The 23,069-nt window shown below is 43.1% G+C and overlaps 1 protein-coding gene across 5 annotated transcripts in view; it reads left to right on the forward strand.

The window, feature by feature from the left end:
- PTPN13 (protein tyrosine phosphatase non-receptor type 13) overlaps positions 1-23,069 on the forward strand; it is a 210,946-nt gene that overhangs the window by 86,405 nt on the left and 101,472 nt on the right. For all 5 annotated transcript variants that reach the window (XM_066574375.1, XM_066574378.1, XM_066574379.1 and 2 more), the window contains exons 7-8: positions 927-1,463; positions 21,719-21,814. In XM_066574375.1, coding sequence (XP_066430472.1) covers positions 927-1,463; positions 21,719-21,814 — 633 coding nt within the window. The remainder of the gene's footprint in view (positions 1-926; positions 1,464-21,718; positions 21,815-23,069) is intronic.

Genomic DNA, 23,069 nt, shown 5'->3' on the forward strand with positions numbered 1-23,069 from the left:
TGCTGGGCCACAAAAAATGTTTGAGGATGGAGGTAAATGTGGCAACAGTGGAGGGGGAGGGGTATTTTAATACCTCTGCACTAGGCTCAATCGGATATTAAAGTAGCCCTGTCCATAGCGTTTAACTTTGAAAACGAACTTAGAAATTAACACCTCGCACAGAAGGCAAAAAAACATTTTACATTCTCCTATAAGAATGGAACTTATAAACATGTCTACGGGCTAATCAAAAACACAAAAGGAACCTAAGGCCACCTGTCCACGGCCGCGACGGAATATCAACTAGTAGAGATGAGCGAGTATACTCGCTAAAGGCAATTGCTCGAGCGAGCATTGCCTTTAGCGAGTACCTGCCCGCTCGAGACTGAAGGTTCGGCTGCCGGCGGCGGGCAGGGAGCTGCGGGGGAGAGCGGGGAGGAACGGAGGGGAGATCTCTCTCTCCCTCTCCCCCGCTCCCTCCTGCTGACAGCCGCTACTCACCGCTCCCCTGCCGCCGGCACCCGAACTTTCAGTCTCGAGCGGGCAGGTACTCGCTAAAGGCAATGCTCGCTCCAGTAATTGCCTTTAGCGAGTATACTCGCTCATCTCTAATCACTAGCGATAATTGTAGCCCAATGGATATTTTTGGTTACTATGGCAACAGAATACATGCATTGATCAATTCGAGGAACGGATCTTCAACATTAATGTTTTATTTTCACCATTTAAGGTCATACGTTTGTAAATCGGAGAGCTTTTCACTGAAATCGGAACTGACCCACAATGTCAAAAGACTGGACATGGGCGCATTTTCTAATTATCCTGCCTAAAAAACACTATTTTTAAAAAAAAAAACGTTTTTTGATAAATGAAATATTTTTCTTTCATGCGTCAATAAATTTAAATATCCCTTGATTTAACGAGACGTTCTACCCTTGAATTTTCAGGAGGTTCCACAGAATGTGACGTCGGTGCTAATACAGTTTCACAGCTGAATTTTCTTAACCGAGGCCTCAGCAAGTCCATGGGTTTTCTTGCCTTTAAAGATCAAGAAGATGAAGACGACCGTTTCCCATCATTAGAACTTGGCTCCACGTATGAGGATATAGCAAAATCACATTATGCTTACGACCATCTTCAGCCTAACCACTTGGAAAGGAAAATGAGCGAGCGCAGTCAAAGGAAAAAGAATTGGGCCTCCTCGTTCGATGTATCCTCGTTGTCCAGCCAAGGCACGGAGAGGGGGTTGTCTGCTGTGCACCCTTACAAACGGAATATATCTGAAACGTTGAATGGACAAATTAAAGCCATGCCGAAAATGAAGGACCTCAGAAGCGATGCTGCTGATGTTTTCGGCAAGCAGAAAATGGACCAAGCAAAACATGGACCAGAAGTGCCAACCAGTGTTGCAATTTCAAGTGCCTTAGAAAGGATTAGAGAAAAGAAGAGAAAGCTGCAAATATTGAGAGATGCCATGAACATAGGTTAGTCCACCTGTTACTTTGTATTATCCAAGTTTTTTAAATTTTTTATTTTTTTTTCATATTTTGGTTTTTCATTTTATGTAAGCATTCCCCTTTGCTTCGAACTCCCCAAAACTTATAGAAGTTACACAATGCACTGCTCACTTTTGCTTATGTCCATCCCCCTAGGCCACTTAGTTCTGTGTTTACTCAACTATTGTTTCAACAGTTTTTGTTTGCAGATTGATGTTTTTGAATTACAATTTTGATGTTTCTGCATGCTCTTCTCAGGGTGTTAATTAGGCAGTTGCTATTTAGCATTATATGATATAAAGCTTTTATTACAACAGTCCATCATCTGGTGACTTTATGCAGAACTCCACGTAGCATTGAATGCATTGAGCACTATACAGGAGTACACATCGTTTACCATACCTATCATTAAAATTGGGTTCAATTCCTTCCCTGCTCTCTTCTCTCTGATCACTTCCGGGATGTGACATGAAGCTGAAAGTGATTAGCACATAATGTTCAGTTTCTTGTTACAGAAGAGATGGCTCTAAAGCCTGGGGGGTAATTAACACTAGACTCTAGGTATGATTTACCTGTTAGTCACAACTAGACCACTATGGATGCTGACTTTACTCTTTACTGCCATAGAGGGAATAATTGCATTAACTTCTTACATGGTCCAGTCTAAGCACGATTCTCACAAGTAGTTCCCTAACCACAGGAATGGAGTGTTGGTCATGCAAGCGTGCTGAGGCTCCATTCACTTTTCAATGGGACTGTGGGACAAGCCGCAAGCACTATAGTGTATATATATCAGCCATATTGAAATGAATGAAGCGCCAACTACGCACATTCGGCCAGCACTTCTTTCCTTGTGACCGCACTGTGGGGGACAAGTGACCCAACTGTAAGAAGAGGCTGAGGAAGACCTGGAACCAGCTTCTCAAGATCGGCAGTGTTCTCTGCTGTGAGACCTCAACCGATCAGCAAGTTATCCCCTATTCTATGGATACAGCATAGCTTGTGCTCCTGGTACAACCCCTTTAACCCTTTTGCTGCCCTAGACCAACGGAGATATTCCCATAGACAACTTCAGTGCACTAGATCATCAGGGAAGCTGTGATTGCCCATAGACCCATGGAATATTCGCTAATAAAGGGTCAGTGTGAAGGCTTGCCCCGGTGAAGGCTTCCACGTAGTTTTTTTTTTTAACTAGGTGGAAAATGTATATACAGGTGACATTGTGGCCAATTATACTCTTATTACTTCAGTAGACACATAGTGATTTGCTTAGGGCTCACTAACAGGGATGTAAGTCACTTGCATATTAGAAGCTTCTAAAAGCCCATTGAAGCGCGAAGCTTGCCAGCATTAGCCAGTTCTAGCTGCTCAGAGGACACCGCCAGACCGTACGCCGAAGTTGTACACTTAGTAGTATCTTATAAGTTATGTATCTTTACTACAATTCTTGACATTTAGAAGGGGACATCAACTGACAACATGAAAAAGAAGAGCCATATGGTGAGCTGCAACGTATGCTATATGTTTACAGACCGACCAGAGGAAAAGCCAAACTTCACCTACCAGAAAGGCAAGCTTGTGTCTCTACTGGAGGAAAAGGTGCAGAGTCTTCAGGAGAGAATAGCCACATTGAAACTGATTAAGGAAGAGGAGGATTTCCTTGACAGAGTAGAAGAAAGTCTTATTTTCTTTCAACATTTTGAAATTTCCAGTGTACCTGCAGAAGCTGAGGAATGGAAGCATGTGACCCAAAGAAGCAGGAGGATCAGGAGTTAGCCAGCTCCCATAGTGCTCAGGAACCGGTACGAGGTTCTCATGCAGGGGGACTTGGTACTGGTTCCTGAGCAAAAGGAGAACGAGGTACAGCAAGAAATGACTCTACCCATAAAGAATAGAGCAGAGGAGAAAGAGGTACAGCAAGAAATTAATATACCCACAAAGAACAGAGCAGAGGAAAAAGGTGAAGGAACTAGGAGCACAGGTGGCCTTCTCATCCATCCTCCCAGTGGATGGCCATGGAATAAGAACATAGAACAGGATTCTAGAGGTGAACAACTGGCTATGTTGATGGTGCCGTCAGCAAAGATATGGATTTCTATACCATGGAGTGAATTACCTATATGATGGACTGTTTTCTAGAGACGGGCTATACCTTACAAAAACAAGTAAGCATATATTTGGTGGGTGCCTTGATTCACTCATTAGGAAAGCTTTAAACTAGAACTCTATGGGAAGGGAAGTGAAAGGCCAGATAAAAATATACAACTAATTAATACATTTGAGAACCTTCTATTAGCAGTGGAAAGAAAGAAAAAACAAAGACAAAAAATTCTGAAAGAAAGTGGAGGAGCAAGAGACACCGATCACAAACTAAAATGTTTCTACACATGCACAGAGCATGAAAAACAAACAAGAATTGGAGCTCCTAACACAGGAAGAGAAATAGGATGTCATGGGGTATCACGGAAACTTGGTGGAATGATACACATGGATGGAATACAAGGCTTGAAGCATACAACTTATTTATAATAAACAGACCTAAAATGAGGGGAGGAGGTATTGCATTGTATGTTAGAAAAACCTTCATCTCCACAGAGATTCAAGCATCAGAGTATGGTAGTTCTGTAGAATACAAGAGAGAACAACAGAAAGGACACCATTTTAGACATTTACTATAGGTCGCCTGGACAAACCGAAGATATTGATGAACTCTGAAGAAGATATTGATGAACTGTGAAGCATGACCTAGTGATTATGGGAGATTTTAACTATCCAGACATGTGTTGGGAATCTCTCTCAGGTAAAAGTATTGGATCCAACAAATTCATATCCGCTCTTGCAGATAAGTTAGAAGAGAAAACAAGGAGATCTGCTATCTTGGACCTACTTCTTACCAACAGGGAGGGAATGGTTAAGGAAGGGACCTTATGAGGCAGTGATCATGCTGTCCTTGAATTCTGGATAAAAAGTGGAGGAAGACCTGAGAAAACTCAGACCTCAAGGTTGGATTTTAAAAAGTCAGATTTTAATGGACTCAGAGGGTAGGAAGAATCCAATGGCTGGATGTTCTTTAGGACAGAAATGTCCAAGGAAGTTGGAAAATATTGCAAAATGAGATTTTCAAAGCACCATCGTTAACAATCCCTAAAAGAAGGAAGAATGGGAAGCATTTAAAGAGACCAGGATGGATGAACACAGAACTTGCACACATGTTAAAAACGAAGAAAAATATACTTGCCAAATGGAAAGAGGGGGGAATATCTAAAGAAGAATATAATGGTGTCTGCAGAATCTGTAGGACAAGTGTCACAAAAGCGAAAGCTAATAATGAATTGAGGCTTGAAACAGGGGTCAAAAGCAATAAAAAGGATTTTGGGGGCATGTCAAAAGCAAAAGAAAAGGTCAAAGATACTATTGGATGCTTACAAGATGAAAATGGTGAATTTTGTTAAGAATGATGATAAGGCCAAACTTTTAAATTCCTATTTTGTATCGGTTTTCTCTCAGACAGTAGATGTAACAGCAACTGATCTTCCCTGTGCTATTAGGGGAATAAAAGAATGCAGGCTATCTTTAAGCACAGAGATGGTGAGGGAACACTTAGCTAACTTGAATTCAAGTCTCAAGGTCCAGATGAATTACATCCTAGGATACTAAAGGAAGCAGCGGAGGTAATTGCTGAACCACTTGCCATAATCTTGGAAAATTCCTGCAGAACAGGAGAAGTCCCAGAAGATCAAAAAAGGGCAAATTTTCCTATCTTAAAAAGAAAAAAGAGAAGAAGGTGGATCCAGGAAGCTACAGTCCTGTGAGCCTGACTTCTATACCGGGAAAGATCTTTGAACAAATTATTAAACAGCATGTATTCGAGTACTTGGATAAAAATGAAGTAATTAACCAGAGCCAGCATGGGTTTGTAACAAACAAGTCATGCCAGACTAATCTAATTTCCTTCTATGACAGAAGAACTGACTGGGTTGATCAGAGAAATGCGGCGGATATAGGATTTCTTGACTTTTTAGTAAAGCATTTGACAAAGTATCTCATATTATACTGATTGAAAAAATAACCAAATATGCGATTGACAAGGAAACTGTTAGGTGGATTCACAATTCGCTAAGTGATCGTACTCTAAGAGTGGTCATAAATGGCTGCACATCCAAGTGGAAGAATGTTTCAAGTGGGGTACCACAAGGCTCTGTCCTAGGCCCAGTAGTGTTCAACATTTTTATAAATGAACTGGAGGAGGGAATTGATGTGAAACTGATCAAATTTGCTGACGTCGCAAAGCTAACACTAGGGAAGAGAGAGAGAGAGTATTCAAAAAGATCTAGAAGAGCTTGCACAGTGGGTGGTGACTAACAGAATGGTATTAAACAACGAGAAATGTAAAGTCCTACATCTAGGCAAGAAAAATGAAAAAATAACATACGGAATGGGAGGAATTGGGCTAAGCAGCAGCATATGTGAAAAATTACTTGTATTTACTAATAGAGCATAGACTGAACATGAGTCAACAATGTGATGCAGGAGCCAAAAAGGCAAACAATTCTGGGATGTATTAAAGGGGTTGTCCCGCGCCGAAACGGTTTTTTTTTTTTTTTTCAATAGGCCCCCCGTTCGGCGCGAGACAAACCCAATGCATATGTTAAAAAAACAAAACGTTTAGTACTTACCCGAATCCCCGCGCTGCGGCGACTTCTTCCTTACCTTACTAAGATGGCCGCTGGGATCTTCACCCACGATGCACCGCGGGTCTTCTCCCATGGTGCACCGTGGGCTCTGTGCGGTCCATTGCCGATTCCAGCCTCCTGATTGGCTGGAATCGGCACACGTCACGGGGCGGAGCTACGAGGACCAGCTCTCCGGCACGAGCGGCCCCATTCACCTGGGAGAAGACCGGACTGCGCAAGCGCGTCTAGTCCGGCGATTAGACGCTGAAATTAGACGGCACCATGGAGACGAGGACGCTAGCAATGGAACAGGTAAGTGAATAACTTCTGTATGGCTCATAATTAATGCACGATGTACATTACAAAGTGCATTAATATGGCCATACAGAAGTGCTGAACCCCACTTGCTTTCGTGGGACAACCCCTTTAAGAGAAGCATAGTCTAGATCACGTGAGGCAATTATCCCCCTCTACTCTTCCTTAGTCAGGCCTCATCTGGAATACGGTGTCCAGTTCTGAGGCCCCTACTTTAAAAAAGACATAGGCAAACTGGAGCAAGTTCAGAGAAGAGTTACCAAGATGGTGAGCGGTCTGCAAATCGTGTCCTATGAGGAACGGTTAAAGAATCTGAGAATGTTTAGCTTGCAAAAAAGAAGGCTGAGGGGAGAATTAATAGCGGTCTACAAATATCTGAAGGGCTGTCACAGTGCAGAGGGATCAGCCCTATTCTCATTTGACTAGAAGCAATGGGATGAAACTTAAAGGGAGGAGACACAGATTAAATATTAGAAAAAACGTTCTGACGGTGAGGGTGATCAATGAGTGGAACAGGATACCACAGGAGGTGGTGAGTTCTCCTTCAATGGAAGTCTTCAAACAAAGGTTGGACAAATATCTGTCTGGGATGATTTAGTGAATCCTGCACTGAGCAGGGGGTTGGACCCGATGACCCTGGAGGTCCCTTCCAACTCTACTATTCTATAAATTCAATTAGACAACTCACAACCGCATTTTTTTCAATTATGTGAAAAGAAAACTCTACGCAGGTCATAAGCACCAATATGGGCAATCAGAAATTAACATACGCCGTAAATGCGCATGTTACATACTTATTTGCTGTGCACTGCTTATTTTATGCATGGGAAAAAACGCATGGAACATGCGGGCAAACATACACCAGTATCAATGAACTTTTATTCACCTGACATAGGGAAGATGGAAGGATGCATCATTTATATTCTAGGATATTACCGTCTCATATGGCGGTTGTGGGGTGTAAGGGCTGCTCTGTGCACTGCCGATGCAAGATTAGAGGAGCAGCAGGATAACATCGGCTGAGTCGCAGCTGATTTTGAGTCGGAATCCACAGCATTTCCACTACGTGTGAACATTGAATTGAATCTGAATATTGATAAGAATCAATGTGGTACAGGTCTTGAATAACACGTTTTTTTAAATTTCCGACCTGAAAACTGTGTATATTCCCTTAGAACAGTATTGCAGTGAAAGCGAAGGCATTGCTCATCGGAATCCTAATGTGACCTTCTGATAATTGCTGCTTCCCAGACTGAACGTACCTATTACCAGACTCCAATATTAATGGTTCGTTTTTATTTCCTCTGATGGGAGTGGGAATTTTTAATCTTAAGCTTTTTCCCATTCTAGCAAATCTTTTACGTCCTGTGTGGGGTCCTGTGTGGGGTCCTGTGTGGGGTCCTGTGTGGGGTCCTGTGTGGGGTCCTGTGTGGGGTCCTGTGTGGGGTCCTGTGTGGGGTCCTGTGTGGGGTCCTGTGTGGGGTCCTGTGTGGGGTCCTGTGTGGGGTCCTGTGTGGGGTCCTGGGATCTTCTCAGAATATTCAGCCTTCAGCACGATGAGCAGTTAAAATGACTTGACTTTTGTGTCCCTGCTGCGCCTGGTACGTCGGTTACCTGTTATTTTACACCTGTTTGGGCATCCAGTGTGCGTACGTGTTTTCAGTAAATCAATGACATTTCTGGTTAAATGTGATTTGTTTTGTAGCTTACATTAATGTTGCAGGCCCACTTGACGAACCCAGGATAGATACTATATAGAATTTTTACATTGTGAGTTTCAGAGCAGTAATATTTTCTTTAGAAAATTTTGATTTTATTTTAGTTTTTGAAAAGTTAATGGTTGGCTTTTGATGTGTTTTATTGGCAATCTGCCGTACTTGTATGGTAAAACCTTATATGAATACATTATAACGCGTGTCAAACTCAAGGACCAAATCCAGTCCTTCAGATCATTTTATGTGGCCCATGAGATCTGGACGCAGAAGAGGCTCTTTTGGGTCAGAGGGTCCTGAGATGTGCTGTGAAGACCCTTTGGTGCACTGTAGAGTCGCTTACGTTCTTCCCCTGGCTACCAGGATTGAGGCTGCCATCTTGGTCCTGCAGTGAGACATTAGATTATGTGGACTGAGCATTGTGGCCGTTACTGTAGGCGCCGGAGCCTTTGGTGTTGACTTCCCTATCTGCTTTACCCCGCTGAGCCTACCCTGTTGTACAACGCTGCTTACTGGGACTCGGACCGTAAGGCAGCTCGGGCATCCCGAATGGTCCTTGTGACCATCCTGAGGAGGACAATCTGTTTCCAGCCTGTATATTCATATCCTGTGAGCCTGCTGCACGGACAGCGAGGGCGATGTGTTGTACTGATGCTAAACCCATTTTTTGGGAACCTTTCCTCCCATAAGTTTTAACTTTTCTCTGACTACTTGGCAGTTTAGAGTCAAGTGTCTGTGTTGGGGAACTGGAACCCCAATTTTTCTGGACTTGAACCTCACTCTGGTCCGCCTATTCTCCCTCACCATTTTTGATATATCCTTTTAAAATACAGTCTTACAATTGCAAATGGCCCCTTTTGAAGGCAACTATAATACTGATGTGGCTCTCGGTGGAATTGAGTTTGACACTCCTGCCTTTCAAGAAAGGAGGTCATAGAAAAGTTATGGGAATGGCTGAACAGAAGCCCCAAATGAAGCTTTTTATGCATTGTACATGCTATTCAGAAAGTAGGCCATACACTAGAGATTTTAGATGGTTGCTTTCTGAATGCTTTGTTGTTCTGTATGACAATTCCATAAGTGGAAGTAGTATCTGATGGTTGGCGGAGCAGTCTCAGTGCTGCTCTATGACCTGGGTTGGGCTTAGGTTGACGAGATACTGATGCACATCTGTTTTTTTGGCATGAATGATGTTCTAACTATTGCCAACAACTGCACCCAGCAATTGCCGAAAAAAGGACTTTCGCACAGATATCTGCCTCTGTCTACTTGTGTCAAGCTTTTTCATGTCTGGCGTAGACAATCGACATAGTATGGTTTAACCCCTTAGTGACGGCGCTATCGTAAAACTACGTCCTGCTGTTGCAGGACGTGTATGGAGGGAGTTAGCGCCGCTATCTCCCTCCATACAGCGCAGGCGTCAGCTGTTTATTACAGCCGACACCCGCGGGCAATAGCCGCGCTCGGCCGACCACGGCTATTAACCCTTTACATGCCGCTGTCAATTCTGACGGCGGCATTTAAATCCCCCGAACGCTGTTTGGGGGTCCCGGTGAGATCAGGGGAGCTGTGCAGGAGTCATGGCAGCCGGGGGCCTAATGAATGGCCTCAGGGCTGCCTTAGCAGACTGCCTATCAAGCTATCCACACAGGGTGGCTTGATAGACTGCCTGTAAAAAAGCAGTATGACGTAATGCTATAGCATTACGTCATACTGCAGGAGCGATCAAAGCATTGCATGTTAAAGTCCCCCAGGGGGACTTCAAAGTAAAGTAAGAAAAAAGATCAATAAAGTTTTTTTAAATTGTAAAAAAAAAAAAAAGTTATAAAAGTTTAAATCACCCCCCTTTTGCCATATCAATTACTAAAAAATCTAAATGCTAAAATAAAAATATGTATTTGGTATCGGTGCGTCCGTAAAAGTCCGATCTATCAAAGTAGTGCATTATTTTTCCTGCACAGTAAAGTCGTCCGAAAAAAAAAAAAAAATGCCAGAAATATACGGTACTTTTTTTTTAGTTATCCTGTCTTCCAGAAAAAATACAACTTTTTGTTCGCTTTTTATTGCATGTATTCCAAATTGATACTATCGGAAACTACAGGACATCCCGCAAAAATTGAGCCCTTGCTCAACTACGGCGACAGAAAATAAAAAAGTTATTGTGCGCACAAAATGACCGCAGAAAATAATTGAAAAAAATTAAATATCTTTAAAAAAAAGTACTACAGCAAAAAAAAACAACTAAGTTTGGTATCGTAGTAATCGGACTGACCCATAGAATAAAAATATCAGGTCGTTTTTGTTGCAGTTTGTGCGCCGTAGAAACAGGACGCACCGAAATATGGTGGAATCTCGTTTTTTTTTTTCCATTTCTCTCCGCTAAGAATTTTTTAAAAGTTTTTCAGTACATTATATGGTACAATAAATAGTGCCATTGAAAAATACAACTCGTCCCTCAAAAAACAACAAGCCCTCATACAGCGACGTCGATGGATAAATAAAGGAGCTACGATTTTTTAAAAAGGCAGTAGGAAAAAACAAAAATGGAAAAAAGCTCCGTCACTAAGGGGTTAAAATGGTCTTCTCTGCTTTCTGAAATCTCTAGCGTGTGGTCAGCATTGATGGGATACAAATAAGTAAATCCAAATGAAAGTTAAAAAAAATATATACACACAAATCCATAATTTCACAGGTTCTCCTAAAACGTTCTGTGGCATGGTATAACCTAAATCTGCTCTTATTGTATGTTTTTATATGGGAGTGATGGTCCCCATTTTAGTATTAGTTAGAATTAGATGCTAGCTAGAGATGAGCGAACGTACTCGGTAAGGCCGATTTTCGCAATCGAGCACCGCGATTTTCGAGTACTTCACTACTCGGGTGAAAAGTACTCGGGGGCGCTGTGGGTGAGCGGGGGGTTGCAGAGGGGAGTGGGGGGGAGAGGGAGAGAGAGCTCCCCCCTGTTCCGCGCTGCTACCCCCCGCACCACCACGCCACGCCTCGCCCCACAGCGCCCTTTTCACCTGAGTAGTGAAGTACTCGAAAATCGCCGTGCTCGATTGCGAAATCGGCCTTACCGAGTACGTTCGCTCATCTCTAATGCTAGCCAATGGCGGTTTTTCGGCTTCTTTTATAATTAAAGGGGTTGTCCCGCGGCAGCAAGTGGGTCTATACACTTCTGTATGGCCATATTAATGTACTTTGTAATGTACATTGTGCATTAATTATGAGCCATACAGAAGTTATAAAAAGTTTTTTACTTACCTGCTCCGTTGCTAGCGTCCTCGTTCCCATGGAGCCGACTAATTTTCGCCCTCCGATGGCCAAATTAGCCGCGCTTGCGCAGTCCGGGTCTTCTGCAGTCTTCTATGGAGCCGCTCGTGCCAGAGAGCGGCTCCGTGTAGCTCCGCCCCGTCACGTGCCGATTCCAGCCAATCAGGAGGCTGGAATCGGCAATGGACCGCACAGAAGAGCTGCGGTCCACGGAGACAGAGGATCCCGGCGGCCATCTTCAGCGGTAAGTATTGAAGTCACCGGAGCGCGGGGATTAAGGTAAGCGCTCCGGTAAGCTTTCTTTACTTCCCTGCATCGGGTTTGTCTCGCGCCGAACGGGGGGGGGGGGTTGAAAAAAAAAAAAACCCGTTTCGGCGCGGGACAACCCCTTTAAGCCTGTTTCTGATTTAAAAAAAAAAATATATATATATAGATAGATAGAAATCTTGTCATGTGGAAAAGGGGTTAACAAATGCCAATTGTTTTTCCAACCTTCATTGTAGTACTATAGGTGTCTTACAGTTTCTCAGAAGGGTGGACCTGCTCTAAGTCGGCTTGTCTGAGCTTGCATCTTTCAACCTGGATAATTAATGTTTTTGTAAAAGTGTATTCCGCCGCGGTGCATTTCAGGTTTAACCTTCCATTGATTTTGCAAGACCAAGTGAAATAAAAGAGCAGCGGAGGACGTCTGACAAGAAGGCTTTGAAAACCTCCAGCAATGGTGGATGATGTGTCAAAGATGAATATGTAACAATAGGCTTTAGTCATTATGGGCTGTAAAGATAATTCAGGGTGTTTCCTGGAAAAGTAAGAAATGATGAACTCCTCATCATCTTGGCAGTTTTGTTTAATGTTGAGCTGCGCCTTCTATGAAATAAATCACGCCAGTTGTAGACGGCCTGTAAAATAGAACTTTTAGGTGTGGAGAGAACTTACTGAAACGACTCATGGCGTCTTACTTGGTAGTAAAGCAGCAAGCACCGACATGATGATTGCAGACTCCTTTGCTCATGTTTGGGGCAATATTTGGTATGTTCATTGGCTAGAACTAGAGCCGTCACAAACAGTATAAAATATATGGGGTGTAGCATTCTAGGCCAAGTGGGCTATAAGGGGGGGGGGGGGGAGTGCGAAAGAAAGAAGCCCTTGATAGAAAGACAGAGGGGTAAGGACTTCTGTAATTTATTTTAATGTTAGTTTCTATCCATGACGTAGATTTTGGATTGTGAGGCTGGCAGTGAATGTGCCGTAAATATTCATGCATGTTTTCTATAGAAAATGTAATGGGTATCTTTGCGGAATAATTACTAATAATCCACCCATACAGAGTAACATATGGACACGTTTGATTTATTGAGCATGTCTGGTGTTTTTTATGATGTAGTGGGAATTATTCTAAAATGGAATTGGTGTAATTGGTCCTGAAATCTGAGTAATAAAGAATAATTGGTTTGTATAGATGTTTATCGGTAAGTAGGTCATCTGAACTGTCCTAGTGGGAACAAAGTGGATTGTAATGCATTTTTTTCCCCTTGAGTAACAAATATTTGGCTAAACACAAACAGGGAGATGTCAGATGAAAACAGCAGTGAAAGACGCCTAACAGCTGCTTGTTAGTGTGCAGCAGCTGGCACCACCTCCTGCTTTCCCTCCTTGTTGCACCCGGGGCACCTGCCCCACCTAGCTACGCCTCTGCTTAAACTACAAGTAGAGCAGTGAGTGGCATACTGCCACTAAAATGTGACTAAATTAAATTTCAGACAACAGGGACATGTGTGCAGGAAGGTATAAAATGTCCAAAGCTGGGCTGTTAATGAAAGTACTTTTATATCTAGGTCGGAAAGTTCTTTAAGAGTGGGTTCACATACGGCTGATATTGGTGCGGATCTTATCCTTTCAATTTGAGTTCAGTTGAAAGGTGAAATCTACTTCAGATCGGCACCACGAGCAGTGCCTTATGCGAGTACCCTGCCGCCACCCGAATCTTTAGAGACGAGCGGGCAGGGAGAGCGGGAAGGAACGGGGAAGGGGGGAGATCTCTCTCTCACTCTCTCCCCCCCGCTCCTCCCTGCTCACTCCCGCAACTCACCGGTCGCCACCGCCGGCACCTGAATCTTTAGAGACGAGCGGGCAGGTACTTGCATAAGGCACTACTCACTCGAGTCGTTTGCCTCAGTGAGTACGCTCGCTCATCTTTACTAGCAAGTGATTTGTAGGCCTTGCAATTGACAGTGAAGAACTGTACAGTGTTGATGCCTGGATGGCCTAGGATTCATTGTGTTTTATGGGTACTGCTTGGCTATGGGAATCAGTAGAGTGCAACGCAACCAGAAGACCCTTTGTGTGGGACTGAAACTTTTCTTGCAGCAAAAAGATTGCAATCCCAGAAGAAGACTTGATTCCCTAAGTTGCCGTAAAGTATGTAGATTTTATTTTTTGTTCTAAGTCGAGATCTGTAAATAATAGCAAAATTATTCTGAAAAGTAGAAAGAATCCGAAATTAAAGCAAATTACTGTAATGTTCACATCAGCATTAGGGCAGCCCGTTTGTGTCCTTGGTCTTATGATGGAACCAAACAGTTCAGTTAACTAATTTCATTCCTCACTCTCCTTAAGGCAAGCTGCTATCTGTTGGGACTTATAAGAGGTGCGTCTGTTGAACCCACCCTTTATCCAGTTTATCCTGTTGTCTGATAGATCATCACCTTGATAGTGTCTGGTCTGGGCGGGAGTTACAGTGCAAATCCAGCATTTTGCTTGCGCTTCAATTTTGTTGCACTTGTGAGTTTAAGGAAAAATGTCTCTCACGCATTTGAAATCTTTCTTTTGCTAGACTCATGGCTAGATGTTATTGTTTCTACATGGTGGTGTTCACACCATAGGTCTTTTTTCAACCTCACATACGATGTCCATCTAGTTGTTCCTATTGCTCCCCCCTTCCCCAATGTTGATCCAGAGGAAGGCAAAAAACCCCAATGAGGTAGAAGCCAATTTTTCTCATTTAAAGGGGTTGTCCCGCGGCAGCAAGTGGGGGTATACACTTCTGTATGGCCATATTAATGCACTTTGTAATATACATCGTGCATTAATTATGAGCCATACAGAAGTTATTCACTTACCTGTTCCGTTGCTGGCGTCCCCGTCTCCATGGTGCCGTCTAATTTTCAGCGTCTAATCGCCGGATTAGACGCGCTTGTGCAGTCCGGTCTTCTTCTTTTCTGAATGGGGCCGCTCGTGCCGGAGAGCGGCTCCTCGTAGCTCCGCCCCGTCACGTGCCGATTCCAGCCAATCAGGAGGCTGGAATCGGCAATGGACCGCACAGAAGACCTGCGGTCCACCGAGGGTGAAGATCCCGGCGGCCATCTTCACCAGGTAAGCAAGAAGTCACCGGAGCGCGGGGATTCAGGTAAGCACTATCTGGTTTTCTTTTTTAACCCCTGCATTGGGTTTGTCTCGCGCCGAACGGGGGGGCTATTGAAAAAAAAAAAAAGCGCGGGACAACCCCTTTAAGGGAAAACAAATCCTTCCTAACTCCAAGTCTGGGAATCAGAATAATCTCCGGGTCACTGAGCCTTCTAAGGTAATCAGTGATATAGCACGTAAGATTGTAACTCTCAAGAAAGGCGTCCAGACTCCTCTTATACTCTTTTATTGTATTTACTATCCCCACATCCTCAGGAATAGAGTTCCATAGTCTCACTGCTCTTACAGTAAAGAACCCCCTTCTATGTTGGTGTAGAAACCTTCTATCCTCCAGATGTAGGGGGCGCCCCCTTGTTTCACACACAGTCCTGGGTATAAGTAGATTATGGGAGAGATCTCTGTATTGTCCCCTGATATATTTATACATAGTTACTGGGTCGCCCCTCAGCCGTCTTTTTTTTTTTTTCTAAACTAACCCTAATTTTGATAACCTTTGTGGGTATAGTTGTCCGCCGATTCCATTTATTACTTTAGTTGCCCAGCTTTGTACCCGCTCAAGCTCCGATATGTCCTTCTTGAGTACCGGTGCCCAAAACTGTCCACAGTATTCCATGTGTGGTCTGACTGCATTTAGGGTAAAGCATGACGTTCGGTAGGCTCGGCCTTGGATGCCTTGCTTTGTCGTATGGAAAGCTGGTTTGATTATAGAGTAATTTTTTTTGCAACATTATGATCCTGTCCTAAGTTTTCAAACTGGTTTCACATCTGCGTTGGAACCTCCAGCTGGAGATACCGTCACAGATCCGGCTCAGAATACTAGAAGAAAAAGTGCTGCATGCAGACCTTTTTCTTCTGTCCAAAAGCCGAGCAGCTGGGTGGAGAGTGGACGGACCCCATTATAGTCAATTGGTTCCATACAGAGATGGAGCCGTTCGGGGAGCAGGAAAGTGAAATCCCCACAGCCAAATGGAGCAGGACCTCCATTTGGCTGTAGAACCTCGAGTGCAAGTTTGAAACCACCCAAACCCGTCTTGATTAGATTTCTTTTAGACTACTTTATTCTTTTGTAAGTTTGAAACAGGACTGTTCGTATCTCTTCTGGATTTTATTCTACAGCTCGGTGTTGAATGATTTGAAACTCATCCTATACCAGCATCATGTGCCACTAGAGAAACTTCCATCAACTGTTTCCTAAGCAATGTGACAAATGACAATGCAGCCCAGATGAATTGCAACAATTAGCCTTTGTCACCTTTGCTCTTTTTATACAGTGTCACAAACATCCTGCAATGCTCATTTCCCAGAATACCAGTCAAGACCTCTATACAGCATTGTTTAATAGCTGAGCATTATAATGTGATTACGTATATTCTCACTTTATAGTTAGTTTCCTGCAAATGAATTGTGGTTTAAGATTTCCCTTTCGCAAACGGGGAATGCTTCATTATCAAGTCTAGACACCATTACCATCCAAACCACTTGTGTTGAGGTAGTTTAGTTTGTTTTCCTTTATTGGGGGTGGGGGGGTTGTAGTTGACAAGGGCTCTATTGCCACCCTGTTTGAGGCTGGCTTTATTGTACGTTTGTCTACATCTATATATATAAAATTGAATGTATGTCTGTGTGTGTGCGTGTCTGTTTGTCCTTTATGCGCTACTACACCATTCATCCGATCGCCATGAAACTTTGGGAAGTTGTTGAGTACACTCCTGGGAAGATTATAGGCATAGTACATTTATGCTACGATAAATGGCGCGCGTGCTTGCTTCATCGACCGTTACGACCCCCCCACTTAGATCGTTCGATTTCCATCATTGCCACTAATTCTCTAACTTCCCGATGTTGTAGAAACATGAAATTTGGCACGAGCATTGATTATGTCATAAATAGGAAAAGTTAATGGGTCCCAACTCGATTATTCAATTGTAAGCGCCAAAGAATTAGCGTCCAAATTTTATGTACGGAATCTAATTTTCTCGCTTCCCAATGTCATAGAAACTTGAAATTTGGCACGAGCATTGATTATGTCATAAATAGGAAAAGTTAATGGGTCCCAACTTGATTATTCAATTGTAAGCGCCAAAGAATTAGCGTCCAAATTTTACGTACGGAATCATATTTTCTCGCTTCCCAATGTCATAGAAACTTGAAATTTGGCACGAGCATTGATTATGTCATAAATAGGAAAAGTTAATGGGTCCCAACTCGATTATTCAATTCTAAGCGCCAAAGAATTAGCGTCCAAATTTTATGTACGGAATCTAATTTTGTCGCTTCCCAATGTCATAGAAACTTGAGATTTGGCACGGGCATTGATTATGTCATAAATAGGAAAAGTTTATGGGTCCTAACTCGATTATTCAATTCTATGCGCAAAAGAATTAGCGTCCAAATTTTACGTACGGAATCTAATTTTCTCACATAGAAACTTGAAATTTGGCATGGGCATTGATTATGTCATAAATAGGAAACGCTAATGGGTCCCAACTCGATTATTCAATTCTATGCGCAAAACAATTAGCATCCAAATTTTACGTACGGAATGTAATTCTCTCACTTCCTGATATATATAAATGAATGTCTGTCTGTGTGTCTGTTTGTCCTTTATGCATTCCTACACCATTCATCCAATTGCCATGAGACTTTGGGAAGTTGCTGAGTACACTCCTGGGAAGGTTACTGGCATAGTACAACTATCCTACGATAGGTGGCGCGCGTGCGAGCATCGTCGACAGTTATGCCCCCCCAGACAAAGATCGTTTGATTTCCATCTCAAGCACGAAAGCAAAAGGCATTACGAGCAACGGGAGGCGTGTTCAACTACAAAATGATGCATCCGCCGAACGTATCACAAGACTATTGCTGGGTATTGAGAATGCTGAGGTAAAATGAAAGCTGTGCTGTGATTGGTTGCTATTTCTTATACTACTGAGGTTGCATGAAAGCTGCGCTGCGATTCGTTGTTATATATTATACCACTGAGGTAACATGAAAGCTGCGCTGTGATTGGTTGCTATATATAATACCGCAGAGGTAAAATGAATGCTGCGCTGTGATTGGTTGCTATTTTTTATATTGCTGAGGCAGAATAAAAGTTGCGCTGTGATTGGTTGTTATATTTTATACTGCTAAGGTAACATGGAAGCTGCGCTGTGATTGGGTGTTATATATTATAAAGCTGAGGTAACATGTAAGCTGCGCTGCGATTGGTTGTTATATATTATACCACGGAGGTAACATGAAAGCTGCGCTGTGATTGGTTGTTATCTAGATATATAAAAACGAATGAATGTATGTCTGTCTGTCTTCGCAGCAACGCGCGACGGGTAAGCTAGTCAGACATAAAAATTAGTGATCTAACACCCAGCTAATTTCGGTCTCCTTTGACCAACTTCAGCAAATGTATCACGTCTTGAGAACAGCTATATTTAAATGAGCGATGTGAGTTACACCCGGGATTCTTGCGTGCAACTTGCGTCGCACAAAACACGGGCACTCCCTCTATGTGCTTTGCGGATCACTGTACATTACATATCTCAGTCCGAGACGCACACAAAAATAGAACATAGTACTTTTTTTCAAACTCTGACCATAGGTCCGAGTACAAAATCGCTCTTGTACATAAGCTGTGCGAGTCTCATCCATAACACAATCAGATGGAACTCATATGGGAGTATCGCTCATGTAAGTATGCCCTACAAGCGTGTATTGCAGGCCAGGCGCAATTTCCTAACCCCCCATTTACATATCCCATGTTGTCCTTATAGGCAATCTTAGGCCCCAGGGACCGAAATTATTTCAACTCAATGTACGCATGTCTGTAAGATAAAATGCCCATCCATGTTCTTGGCAGTAGAAGAGAAATAGAGGAGACTTCTTCTTGTCCTCCTTCGTGAAGATTAGTTAGTGGTTTCTGAATCCCCTTAGTTGGTGTCACCTGCTGCAAGTAATAAACTTACTTAATTATATTGTCTCCACCAAGCTTGCTGGACGTGTGTGTGCCTGCACAGGTTGGGAAGTCAAGAATGTGGAGTAGTGGTGGCTGAGTTTGATCCCTTGATGCAGCTATGCCAATCCAAGAATTTGGAAGGAGTTGAGGGGCTTACCGACTGACCTACTTCATCCCGCAGTGTATTTATTTGACATTTTCGAATAGGGTGAACAGCTCCATCGTGTCCTAATTCTTGTTTGGGAGACACTATTCCTGCGTCATAAGACAGTAACTAAATGTGATTGTTCCCAGCAAGAGAAAACAAGTAATCTTGTACATATGATACCTTTCAATGGCTAACAAAAATACATGATGTTATAGCGAGCTTTCCAACCTCTCAGGGTCTTTCCTCATAATTAAGTAGATCCAAAGAGGTGTGTGTGTGTTTTTATATATAATTATACACATACATATGGCACAACATGGTCATGGATGTGATTTGTCAAAAGTTGGTATAAATTTGTACTCCCAAATTTTTTTAACGGAAGGTTCAATTGTTCAAGAGTAGAGATGAGCGAGTAGTGCCTTAGCCGAGTATCCTCCCGCTCATGAGAGAGAGAGAGCGCAAATGAAGCCTTTAGCTGAAAGCAGTAAATAGCCCGAGGGCTCTTATCTGCTTTTTGTTCCTTTGTTCTCTCACGTGAAACAATGCTATCAACACTACCCATAGAGTACTCCTGATAAGGCTGAACGACTATTTTTAGGTTGGCCTGAATTTAATGATCAGCTAGCTGTGCACGAAAAGTGCACGACTGCCGCGCGTTTAGACGCAACAATTATCGCTCAAACAATCGCTTTTTAGCTATTTTTGAGCAATCATTGCTCTGTGTAAATGGGCAAAACCTCCACATTTTTATCAGTGGATTACTTAAGTATTTCTCTGCTCATCCTGTTGTGGTATTTTTTTAAGTGCAAATTAATCATATACATGTCTGTGCCTTGTCATAAGTATGTGTGTGTGTGTGTATGTATGCCTCTTCGGATCTGTTTCATTATGCCTGAGGAAGGACCCAGAGAGGTCTGAAAGCTCACTATAACATCATGTATTTTTGTTAGCCATTAAAAGGTCTCATATCTACAAGATTACTTTGGCTTCTCTTGCTGGGAACAATCACATTTTGCTCTCTTGGTTAACACGGTACAAAACATTTTTTCATTAAGACAGTAAGTGTGATGCTTTGACCAACACTCTTTTAGGGAGGCACAGTGAATGGCCTTTAGTGGTGACGTCTGTTCGTGCAGTCGTTTAGCCGACTGTTGTCCCGTGTAAAAGGGCCATTAGTTAGCAGCACTGTTAATCCATGATAGTGTTCTTCAGAAACAGACAATGTTTCACAAAATTGGATTAGGTATGAGAACTGTGATGTGACTGTCCTCTTATGCAATATAACTCCCAGTCTACAGGGACTTCAATATGCTGTATAGTGTTGGGACTTCAATATGCTGTATAGTGTTGGGACTTCAATATGCTGTATAGTGTTGGGACTTCAATATGCTGTATAGTGTTGGGACTTCAATATGCTGTATAGTGTCGGGACTTCAATATGCTGTATAGTGTTGGGACGTCAATATGCTGTATAGTGTTGGGACGTCAATATGCTGTATAGTGTTGGGACGTCAATATGCTGTATAGTGTTGGGACTTCAATATGCTGTATAGTGTTGGGACTTCAATATGCTGTATAGTGTTGGGACTTCAATATGCTGTATAGTGTTGGGACTTCAATATGCTGTATAGTGTTGGGACTTCAATATGCTGTATAGTGTTGGGACTTCAATATGCTGTATAGTGTGGGGACTTCAATATGCTGTATAGTGTCGGGACTTCAATATGCTGTATAGTGTCGGGACTTCAATATGCTGTATAGTGTTGGGACGTCAATATGCTGTATAGTGTTGGGACTTCAATATGCTGTATAGTGTTGGGACTTCAATATGCTGTATAGTGTTGGGACTTCAATATGCCGTATAGTGTTGGGACTTCAATATGCCGTATAGTGTTGAGTGTCCATATTTAATTGTACACTTTTTTTTTTCTATTTTTCTGGCTATTTTTGAACATTATGAAGAAAACCTGATATAGTTTGTTTAAATACACCAGTTTGTCTAAATTAAACAATATGTAACTATTTTTGTAAGTATATATAATATATTTTTTAAATCTCATTGAACTCAATGAGAAAATTGGGGGAAAAAACGGAAAAGAGAGACGGAAACCCTAACCTGAGCCCCTATGCAGGTGTGGACTTAGCCGACTTAAGGTGCAAACACCTGAATCTATTGATTTGTTTAAAAAATCTAGTCGGACCGTGAAACCAAATCTGTTTTAAGTGTTAATACAATCAACATTACGGCTGGGCTCTCACAGGGCGGATTCTCTGAGGCAATCTCGCGGTTTGGCCGCAGTGAAAAACCGCGAGATTTCCGCCAGGAGAACCGCCGCTGCAAACCCCGCGGCGGCTTTGAAGCGGCCCGGCCGCTCGCTCTTTTGCTGCGGCCGGCGCTCCCATAGAGAAGAGCGCGGGCGCAGTGGGGAAAAAAATGGACATGCTGCGGTTGGCAAATCCGCGCCGCAGCGGCGGCCTCTGCCACTTAGCCGCAGCAGATTTGCCGATCCGTGTGGTTGAGATTTCTAAGAAATCTCGTCCACATGGCTGGCTAATCCCGGGATTAGCGGCCGCATGCGGATTTGCCGCTGCAAAATTTCCGCGGCAAATCCACCCCGTGTGAACCCAGCCTTAATGTCCATTTATTTGCTACGAAACATCTTATTCCGTGTTTTCTCTCACTTGTTAATGTTTGCTGTAGAAATATTACTAGCATATTTATGACTGGTCCCCGTGTTTGTGTGTTGCAGAACCTGGAAGATCACTCCGCTTGTCCCACAGTGATGACTACAGCACATCCAGTGAAAGCCCCTCCGTTGTATCATCGGACCCAGAATTTAGACAAGGTAAACATAAATGAATGGCGCGGAGCATGACGTTACATTTCTGGACTGTCCTCGAACAACCAACCAGCTGCTGTAGGCGCTGCTCCTTATATTCTGACGGATGGAATGCCAGACTAGATGCTGACATAATAAAGCTACACATTTCAACTTCGGAATGGAGTATTCCTGAGGCATAAAAGAAATGGTTGAAGGATCTGAGAATGGTTAGCTTGCAAACAGAAGGCAGAGAGGAGACTTAACCCTTTCCAATCCAATTTGTATCCTGGTTTTCCTAGGGAGCTTACTCTTTTTCTGCCGTTATACAATGGCGCTATCTGTTGGCTAAAGCCAGTACTGCATGAGGTGACACGTTGGATAGGCTCCGACAGCAGAGAGGCTGGCTATATACAGTAAGAGAACCCCGACGGACATCTTCCAACATCGGAGCTGTACAGCCTTAAATCATAATGTCTTTAGACGCCAGACAGTGGATTGGAAAGGGTTAATACGAATGTCTACAAATATCTGAGGGGCCGTCACAGTGCAGAGAGATCAGCCCTATTCTCATCTGCACAAGGATAGACTATAAGCAATGGGATGAAACTGAATGGGAGGAGACACAGATTAGCTATTAGACAGTGAGGGTGATCAATGAGTGGAACAGGTTACCACGGGAGGTGGTGAGTTCTCCTTCAATGGAAGTCTTCATACAGAGGCTGAACAGACATCTGTCTGGGATGATTTAGGGATCCTGTGTTGAGTAGGGGTTGGACCCGTTGACCCTGGAGGTTCCTTCCAACTCTACTATTCTATGAAACCACATTCTGGGGGGTAAAAAGCTGAGTTTTATGGTTTTTTTTGTGTTTTGTGGTATTGAAATTACTGTGAATCTGCCAATTAAAGGGAGTCTCTCAATATAGAGATCTCTCGCATCAACTCCTCTCTATGCTTTATGGTTAATAGGCTCACAGAAAAGAAGGGGAGATACAGGGCAAACTCTTTTCATCCCTCTGTTTTGGGGCTTTGTGGTATTATGGTAGCTGTGCCTGCAGTTGCAACCGCCGGCCACTACGCAGTGGTTGGAGCAGCAGCTTCTGCTCCGACCCGTGCGTGTGCGCCCGCTCACATGTCGCAAACAATCAGCTTATCAGTCGGGATCCCAAGCGGCAGACCCTGGCCAATCAACTATTGCTGAGCTATCCTGAGGACAGGTCATCAATGGTATTTTCTCCGGAACACCCATTTAACGAAGGCTAACTAAATATATAATTCCAGC

The sequence above is a fragment of the Eleutherodactylus coqui genome, chromosome 7 (genome assembly GCF_035609145.1).
Source record: "Eleutherodactylus coqui strain aEleCoq1 chromosome 7, aEleCoq1.hap1, whole genome shotgun sequence".
Taxonomy (NCBI): domain Eukaryota; kingdom Metazoa; phylum Chordata; class Amphibia; order Anura; family Eleutherodactylidae; genus Eleutherodactylus; species Eleutherodactylus coqui.